This window comes from Rosa chinensis, chromosome 4 (assembly GCF_002994745.2).
Source record: "Rosa chinensis cultivar Old Blush chromosome 4, RchiOBHm-V2, whole genome shotgun sequence".
Classification (NCBI taxonomy): Eukaryota; Viridiplantae; Streptophyta; class Magnoliopsida; order Rosales; family Rosaceae; genus Rosa; species Rosa chinensis.
In genome coordinates, this window is record NC_037091.1 from 55,704,781 (window position 1) to 55,714,787 (window position 10,007).

Here is a 10,007-nt window from a genome sequence, read left to right on the forward strand (position 1 = left end):
GCCCTTTTTCAGTCGGAAAAAGAAATAGACAGCTTGCTTTGCTTGTGGGCGCTTCCGGAGTGGGTAAACTTAGGGCTGTCACTCGGTCGGTTCGAATCGGTTATAGATATTACCAACTTCAAAACTAAATCTTTCAGTTTCAAAATTGAGCTACCAATTACCAACCAAAATTTTCAGTTTTTAATTATATCTACCAAATTCGGTATTTCGGTTTTCGGTATTACTAACTTTAGAATAACTAATTCTTTATAATATAAATAAGAATAAACAAAACTAGGTTTTTGAATTTTATAGTCATAAACGTTGTATTTATCTACTAATTATAGCTTTCTTTTGTATATATGACATCAAGTTCAAGTAATTTTCTACTAATTATAGCTTTCTTTTGTATATATGACATCAAGTTCAAGTAATTTTCAATAAAATTAGGTTATTTAAACATCTTTGATTAGGTTACTTAAAATACATGTACTATTAATGTAGTATATGTAGTAATGTTCATACTATTATAAAAGTTTTTATGTTTATTTCTTAATATACATGTATGTGTATTGAAAACTGTAGTATATAAATCTAATATTTAGATAATCGGTAGATTCGGTATTTACCAAAACCAAACCAACTTTTTCGGTAATTTTTTATTTCGGTTTTATCGGTCTTGGTTACCAAAAAATCGGTTTACCAAATCTAAAACATCGGTTGGTATTCGGTTGGTTTGGTAATTACTAAACCAAGTGGCAGCCCTAGGTAAACCCCAAAGATAAAATAAATTTTACCATCCAATGATGCTCCGAAGTAACTCGAGTTTTCATCTGTAGGCAAGGCACATTTACTTACATAGAATTGAAATATATTTATGAAGGTATCGGTCTCCTACCCTACCCTTTCGTCATGTAATCGAATCTCTGAACAAAATGAAAGAATTTAGCTACAACTTCACGAAAAGTAATGGTGACATATATTGAAATTCTTTCCCTGATTCTCAAACCCAACTATGTACCGTGTTCGTCAATGTCACATTTTTTCTTCCGATACATCACTGAATTTTCTATCTATATAAGCATAAAAGAAAATATATTTGACAACCAAAAAAAAAACACAATATTATTATATAATTTTCGATGTCTCATTCTCTTTTTCTTTAGGCCAATTCCTTCCCTTGTGTTCAAGGGGCAAAGAATATGTGCAAGGGAAAAGCACTGTGTTTCAAGAAAGTGTTGATAAAATTAATTGACCAGTAAATTATTGTCATGTAATTGTCCATTCTGTTGGTCAGTATTCATGCTACTGGGAACTTAATTCTTTGGTTTCAGGAAAGGGTTTCTTTCGTAGGAATATTCAATCTTCAACTCAAAAAGGCGTCAACCGTCAAATCATGAGGAGAAGGAATTGGTCAGAAATTGCAAGTTTTTGACAAAGTTCTATATGCAAATGAAAACACAACGCCGGTCAATCTAAACCAGCACGTTTCGGTGGTTAAGGGAATAAGAGATGAAAAACATATAACAAAATACAATAATGGAATACAATAATAACAATACATTCGAGACTAATGCACTGAAGCATTGAAGAAGATGTCAAAGATTGAAAACTTGGTGCAGTCGTCTTTGATCAATAGATGACTACATTAGACAAAAGAGAGTGATAATTAAAACTCTGGGGCGACGAAAACTACAAAGCATGTCTGGACCTAACCTTAGTTCAAAATTCATTTTGCTTATATAAAGATTAGTTACAAATACTACCAACTTAAGATTAGTTACAAATACTACCAACTTAAGAGATGATTATCATTTTCTAGCATGAAAATGGGACCATAAAATAAACATGAGAAATCGAACATCATTACTTGTAACAAGACCATGAAGATACTGAGAGAGCATTGTCTTGCATTCTGAGAGAATGGAGGTGGTAACTCCAGTAAAATATGTATACATCACAATCTGTATGGGGATCTACTGTCGATAAAAGCTTGAGTTGATGGTTCTCTCCCAAGAAAGCCTGTTAACACTTCAATCGGTTCTTTTGATCCTCCTGGGGCCAATACCTACAATGACAACAAGTCATATAATAATAATAATAATAATAAATGAAAGATTCAGCAAAGAAAACTAAATCAGCACCAGACACACATGGACACCTATAAAAGAGGAAAGGAAATGGGTTACCTTGTTCCTGAACTGCATGCCAGCATACTGGTTTAAATAACTATCATGAAACTTTGAGGCAAATATATCCGCAGTAAAGACCTACCAGTAGAAATCAGGGCATCAGTACTCATTGTCATAAACCAAAGAAGATTAGAATAAAATTTCCAAAGTTGATCATTGGCAATGATTATATACAAAAGTTGTTATAGTAATTTGTAAAGGATATGTTGCTTGACTATTTCCGAGAATGAAGAATTGACAAACCTCGCTCCAAATACGGCTGTAACAAGAAGATTCATAACCAATGGCACTACATGGAAACCGTGAAGCTGGATTGACACCCTCCAGTGCTGGCAAACCTAACATGATCTGAGAAAACAAATAGTTAATATCAATAGCCCAAAACACAAATTTACAAAGGAATAACTGCATATAGCCACGTACCCTTGGATGAAGATGCTTGAATAACTCAACTATGTCAACATTTTCAGCAGAATGTATGATTTGGTCGAAAAGACCTGACAATACAGACACTTTTACGTTCTTGACAAAATAAGGAGAAATATCTGCATGACATATTCTTAAATGAACTAATTGTACTAGCCAATACCATACCTTTACAAAAAGAAGGAAAGAAATTTGAGGAAGTAAAGCTTTTCCAAACATAAATTGTAGCCAACATGTAGCTTTCTATGTGAATTCCTTTTCCAAACGAAAGCCAAAAAAATTAAAAACCAATTATTTTGAGGGCCAAGAGGACTTACAATAAAGAATTTCTTGCTTCATTTTGAGGGCTGAAAAGGAATATCGCCATCTTTTAATGGATCTGCACATTTCATCTTTGATAGGCTTTGTCATATCCTACAAGTAATAGATACCAGCAATTTTTTTCCATAATATGGAAAAAAATAAAAGCAAACATTGGTACTGAAAAATGAGAGGTTCCATATGGGGAAAGGGAAAGACTTTCCAAGGATCTGCTAGTTAAACAAAACAAACAAATAAAGAAAATATGTGCCACCTGATGGAAGCCGGATATCAACTTCAAACTGAAGCTTTCATAACACCTGCAAATTTGGTGGTAATATAAAGAGTTAAGAAGTGTGAAAGTAAAGAGTAGAGTGTAGACCAAGTCTATACAGAAGGGAACGATATGATCCCTTACTTACCAATTCTCTAGCACCTGAGCAGGAACCTCCACAAAGTCTGGATCAAAACCCAGACCAGAAAACTTGGAGAATGATGCACGATTGCAAATATGTTGGACCTATGAGATACATATTGACAGAAGGAACTTTTATTTGTGGACAACATATCACAGTACACAATATATCAGACTAGAAACTATACTAAGTTTCAAAATGTAGAATCCACACATCAAAATCCAACATCTAGATTAATCTGTACTACCAGAACTGACTTAGAAGAATAAACTCTGTTTCTGTGATTTACTAGCTGTACTCAAAATTTTCATTTCAGCACATTTCTACTTGTGGAGCAGTACGAAAGGCGTCAACTTAATCTCTGCACCTTACTAAGACACAACTGGTCACTGCAGAACTCCTTTATCACTCATGTAGCTCTTAGGATTCAGATGTCAACCATCTTTCATATGTCATCCACCTCACAGTGTGTGCAAGCGCATTGCCTAGTTAAAATATTTTTAGAGGCAGGCAAAGCATTATTTCCTGTTTTTGAGTTGGTAAAGATGGGACTCACAAATGATGAAGGTGACTGACTACTATTCAACCGTGCAGCATTTTAAATTGCAATGATTCACACTTGTCATACAAAAGTTCTGATACGAAATTATATAAAGGAAGCATGTGATGATGACATACAACATACCACATGGCCAAACTCGTGAAAAAGGTTCACAACTTCAGAAAATCGCAGTAATGCAGGATGACCGATAACATCCTTTTGGACTTGAAATATCAATAATGCAACTGGGATCTAGTTACAGAAAACAAATGAAAAGTTAAAAACACAAGATAAAAGACGAATGATAAGTTAACGAAACAATTAGATATCTGAACGCTAACATCCTTTTGGACTTGAAATATCAATAATGCAACTGGGATCTAGTTACAGAAAACAAATGATAAGTTAAAAACACAAGATAAAAGACAAATAATAAGTTAATGAAATAATTAGATATCTGAACTACAACAGAGTATACTCCAAAACTTGTCTAGGCACATTTCTTTTTGGGTGAATATGACAGGCAATTAGATATCTGAACTACAACTCAGAGCCACTTTTACTTTGGCAATAAAAAAAGAAGAAAATTCATATTATGACCAAGAAAATGACAAAACAATCCAGATCAATCATCCTGAAAATAATTTCCCACGACCATCTGCTTCAATGCAAAGAAAAAAATTCAATGAATGCAGAAGCAAGTCATTTCCTGGAAAAAAATAGTAATTGACGTATGTTGTGGTAGCATTGGTGGTGGAGGTCACTTGCCATCACCAAAATCAATTATATACTTTCACTACAGGTACAAAATTAGTTTCCATCTCAATCAATCTACACTACAAGGATACCATGTTTGATCACAAATTAGGACACAACCTGACGTGATCCATTGGATGATAAAGCACCATTTTGAAGAGCCACCACACATGTATGACTATATTTTTCTTGCCTGTTCAAAGACAACATAAACCCATTTATTCATAACTCAAGTTATAACATAAAAGAATAGGAAAACCTTTAACATAAGTTCTCCTTAACCTTGTGTACATATCGAGGTAGAAATGACCCAACAGTTCACCAGAACTCAGGTCAAAAACTGAATACGCCGAAACATCAGAATGCCAAACCTCAGCATCTGTAATTTCCTCAAACCTTAAACCTGCACGAAATAAAATAGCAGTTGAACTATCACTGATGATATGGATAAGTTTACGGATATAATAAAACAGATTTTATTTTTAGTATTTAAGGAAGTCTCTAAACAGTAAAACAAATAATTACCAAACAGGTCTTGGACTATCTTGAAGACCCCAGATAGAACCAAGTTTACCGGAAAGTACTGCTTGAGAGCTCCAAAGTCAAAATTAAACTGCTGTTCTTCAGCCTTCTTCACATAGTATAGTAGATCCTCAACTCCAAATGGATAGTCTCCTTCCTCTTTTTTCTATTCCGCATAAGAGAGAAACGAATCAGCCATGAAATATGCCGAACCAGGAGGAAATACAAAAATCATTCTGACCTTCAAATCTTTCAACATAGAAAGCTCCATCGTAGCTGAGTCAGCCAAACTATTGGAGATGTCCTCTAAGAACTCAAAAACCTGGATATCACCATAGCATAAATGAGCTAAAGAAACAAGTGTGGGTAAGTGATCACAAATGTGAAGGTCCTTACAACAGAGGCTCAATCATACTTTTGATCACCATCTAAGATTACTAGGCTACTTAAAGCAACTTTATAAAGCCATTAAGAAGGATAAAACTTTAAAGCAGGACCATATCATAAAGGTCACAAAGCAGAAAAGCCAATAATTCAAGCAGAATTTACTCAAACTTCCTTAATTAGGCATTGTTAGTCAACTAAGGCCTGAGGTCCCTTCAGTATCTCAAAAAGGCTAAAAGGCATGCACCAACAACCAAATGATCCCAATGATCTATGCACTTTTCAGAAGGGAATACAAGTAAACCCCCTTGATGATGAATCACACATGACGGATGACATCAGCGGCTCCCAATTCGGGGAGGGATCGACCAAACAGGGGATTTTTAGAATATACATATCTCTAGACTTCTGCTTAGTGGAAAAGAAGTCAACAGAATCAAGGTTCACGGGAAAGAGGCCACTTACACAGTTTATTTCTTATCCTTTACACAGTGTAGTGCTTCAAAAATAATGCATGTCAGTCATGAAGAATGGGCTAAGATATCCCCAGTTGACTAACCCATCCTCAACAAAATTTAGAAAGAAGAACAAAACAAATGCATCATGAATAATTTTCTTTTGACTTCATGTCACTTCACCAAGTTACCACTGCACATATTATCTTAACAATAAGGCAAGATCAGACAAACCTTTGCGGGCGTCTTTGCCATTCTAAGATCAACAGCATGGTCAGCATAATTTGAATAGCCAAGTAACCGAGCAAACTTATGGCGCAGATGGACCTGAACCATCAAAACATTGGAATAAAATGATGTGCATTCAGAAGTGTGAGGAGAGTTGGGAGACACAGAAAATCAATGGCAAATAGAAAACAAGCTTTTGGATCCACATTTAATAATAATCTCTAGAAGATCTTCGAGTCAAAACCACTTAACTATGGGAACCAAAGATATGCATAAAGAACCAGTTACTAAGAATTGCTACAACAACAAACGTTTAGTACTTTAGACTCATGTTCATTGAACTCATAACAACTACAGTATCCAATTAACAATGTGTAACCTTCAACTGATATTGTAACTTCACAACTTTAAACTTCCAAAATTTGACATGCTAATGAATTCCAAGAAGTTTTCTCCCTATTAAAAGCAATAGACTGATTCCGAAAGGAGCCAATAACATATCTAATAGCTTCTTTGTAATCTAAAAGTCATGGCACATATATAAAAACTACAAATATTTCGGAAATTGTGAATTTCTTTGGGCAAAGAGGGTATCAGTTGATAAAACAGAGCGACCTTCTAAAGAGCCTTCATAATATAGGAAGTAAACTAAGGGCTCACTGAGTGATATAATATAACACACACTCACACACATTGTTTCCTCGTATACAGATCAGATGGATTCAAAGATTGATCATTAAACTGGAATTACGATAATGGGTAAAAATCACAATAATTACCAAATCTTCTAAGATACAAAGATTGACGTCTCCGCACCTCTTTCCATATTCCACTGCTACCATCTTCCTTGTTGTTCCAACCTTCACAGGAGCTTAAAATTAATTTTGTAGAGTAAACTAACAGATGTTCTGAAACTATCAAGTAACATTAAAAGGATTATCAATGATTCAATGTCTCTTGCTACTGGCATTCACGGAACATATCCAAATATAATCATCTTGAACCTTAACATCATGACTTTTAGTGGAAATGGCTGGTAAGGAAATGAAAAGAGCTAAAACCCCTGGAGATTGCCTATGCCTAATGATATTAGATGGTTGCTTATATATTCCTATCTTTTTTACTTCAACTTGACCATATCCACAAGTGAAAATTTGGGATCATCAATTAATCTTTGTCAAATACAAACAGAGGTAGAGACTTATTGTCAGTACTGAGAAACATAAAACAAATTCGCAGAGCATACCTCACAAAGTTCTAGTACCGCCGCCACATGATGACTTTTCAGGGTCACCTTCAATTTACCATTTTCAGCTTTGTCTAAGCTCTGCACATGTACAATATTAGTTCAGAAATTGAACTAATTTATTCTAGAAAGCTTAGTTACTCATTTAATGACCATGTATATCAATTAATGATGAGCTTAGTTACCTATTTTTCTTGCACATGATTTAACTGAGTTCATATTTCAAAAAATTACATATAAAATAAAAGATTATACACATACATAATGAATTGTACTGGAAATGGCTGGCAAGGAAATGAAAAGAGTTTAACCCTTCAAGCTTGCCTATGACTAATGGTATTCCATGTTGCCTTATATCTTCCTATCTTTTCTAATTCAATATGAGCATATCCACAAGTAAAGGAAATTTGTGATCATTAACTTATCATTGTCGGATACAATCCAGGGTAGAAACTTAATTTGATACTGAGAACATTGAAGAATTGAAGGTATCATCCTAAATAATTTACTGGTTGCAAACAAGCACCAAAAAATATATTAATGTGAAATTAAGTTTGGGGAAACTTCATCCACAATGCAACCCAAGTGAACTTGCATATGCGGCGTTCAATATGGTCGATTTAAAAATGATGGGAACAATATCCTATACCTTGAGAAACTCTTGTGGTACCCCAGCCAACTCAGTCTCAGTGAAGACAAGGAAAGAACAGTCCTCTTGTAGATTTTGGATATAGCGCAAGCTTAGCTCATCAATTTGGACTCTCACACGCTGCATCTCCTCTCTCTTAGTTAAAGTAAGATTCAACCCATTACGTTCAAAGTCTCTCATCTGTCACTGATTGGGAAAGAATCAACATCCAGCATTTACTCTTCTACACACTGAAAACACAAAAACGTTCTCACTCCTTACCAAGGCTTGAGTATAGTGCTTTGCTTCAGCATTCACCCACTCTCCTCTCGTAGCAAAAGCTTTGACAACACGGTACACATCCTCACGCATGCTGTTTAATGTCATCGCACACAGAAAAGTCAAAGCTGAAAATAACACTATGCACGGTTCAAGTCACTCCACATAAAAGACGGTCACCGAAAAAAACACAATACCTGCAAGTCTGAACATGTGCATCAATTCTCCGCTCGGCCTCAGCGCTTGCTTTTCGAACATCATTACTAGTAGACACCATCTTTGGAAACACGCAAGACTGAACGAGCGGAAATTGCTGCGCTTCCAATTCAGCTAGAGGTGAAATAACATTCATATACGTAACCTGCAAAAATGCACCATGAACGAAACAAAAGCAGCTCGAATTAACCACTACAATAGTGAAACTCCACTTCCTCCATGAAATATTAGAGACTTTTAACACAAACTAATGCTTCAAAAGCGAAATTCGTAGCAGAATTCAAATGCATGAGCTATTCAGCTGGAGTATCATACTGAAATGAGTGAATTGCTTCAAAACCTTATCTAGCGGAACCGAAGCCACAGCGTCGTGGACCTCTTTTGACTTGGAAATGACTCGGTCGGCCAATTTCAAAATCTCCGAAGCCGATAGAGTAACTCGAACCTTCGAGCCCTGAAGATCTGCAACTTCCACAGTTCAAATTGAGCAAATAGGACTGTTCTGATGCGAGGAAAGCTAAGAGAAACGAAAAAGAGTAAGGAAGAGAAACCTTTCTTCTTTCTGTTGTTCCTGTGAGAGTTGAAGGCGGTGATTCCGAGGTTGACGGCGAGAGCGAGGAGAGCGGCGGCTCCGGTGACGGCTATTAGGCGGTGCTGGCGGTGGTTCCGCTTCGGCATTTTGACGTCGCCGCCTTGACTTTCCGTCATCGGTTTGGTTGTTTCGGTCTCTTACCAAACGGCAATTGGGAGGGAGGGAAATTTTGTGAGGGGCGAAAAGGGAGGCGAGTTTTTATGAGCCGGACGATAAATTGCATTTATTGAAATTAATTTTAATTTAATTTGAAATTTAATTTTTTTGAAAAATGGGGGAAAGGCCTATCCTTATCATTTGTCGCTGTCACGGGCTTTGGTTGTTTACATTCAGGGGTTGTTGAGCCGGATATGGACCCTGGCCTATTTCGTATGACCCGACTTGGCTTTTTTGGTCCACCACTGTGATGTGGATGACACTTTTCATCTAGATGGAGGAACACAGCTCCGTCACCGCCTTCGAGGGTGCCAGTACTCAGAATGTACTCACCAATCTTCACGGCTGCCATCCTAGTGAAGAGCACCACTGCAATAGCTGCGGCAAGAGAGCTCACATCGACTTTGATGGGCTTGGTATCGAGCTTGCTGGAGATCTTCACTCATCCGGTGATATCGACCAGAGCCTTGACCTTGACTGGAGTGGTGCCGTCGGAGGTGCCACGGAGAGTGCCCGTCACGAAAGTCTGCCCCTTGTCATAAGCGTTCTCGCCTCCTGTGGAGAGGAATCATTGACACACTCCTTGACGCACGAAAACGACCACAACAAGCCCTTTATCCCAATGACTCATATGTTGTGTAATTTCATCATAATAAGCTTTGATTTCAACAGGGAGGTAACAAAGTTTCAA

At 36.5% G+C, this 10,007-nt stretch overlaps 1 protein-coding gene across 1 annotated transcript; it reads right to left on the bottom strand.

The window, feature by feature from the left end:
- Nucleotides 1-1,681: 1,681 nt before the first annotated feature.
- On the bottom strand, nt 1,682-9,363 carry LOC112198397 (probable thimet oligopeptidase). Its single transcript, XM_024339510.2, has 20 exons — nt 9,120-9,363; nt 8,909-9,030; nt 8,550-8,713; nt 8,356-8,446; nt 8,095-8,274; nt 7,446-7,526; nt 6,979-7,059; nt 6,206-6,298; nt 5,374-5,454; nt 5,136-5,298; nt 4,893-5,013; nt 4,731-4,803; nt 3,999-4,106; nt 3,320-3,417; nt 3,172-3,217; nt 2,915-3,011; nt 2,595-2,668; nt 2,415-2,519; nt 2,169-2,249; nt 1,682-2,047 (listed from the first exon to the last, which is right to left on the bottom strand). The coding sequence occupies exons 1-20, from the start codon at nt 9,274-9,276 to the stop codon at nt 1,937-1,939; spliced, it is 2,127 nt and encodes a 708-aa protein (XP_024195278.1). The 5' UTR covers nt 9,277-9,363; the 3' UTR covers nt 1,682-1,936.
- Between the last annotated feature and the right edge of the window lie 644 nt (nt 9,364-10,007).

Coding starts and splice junctions, on each gene's coding strand:
- LOC112198397 (XM_024339510.2), bottom strand. CDS start 9,276: ATGACGGAAAGTCAAGGCGGCGACGTCAAAATGCCGAAGCGGAACCAC. Junction 3,012..3,171: donor TGATATCCGGCTTCCATCAG/GTGGCACATATT, acceptor TATTACTTGTAG/GATATGACAAAGCCTATCAA. Junction 2,250..2,414: donor ACAGCCGTATTTGGAGCGAG/GTTTGTCAATTC, acceptor TTCTACTGGTAG/GTCTTTACTGCGGATATATT.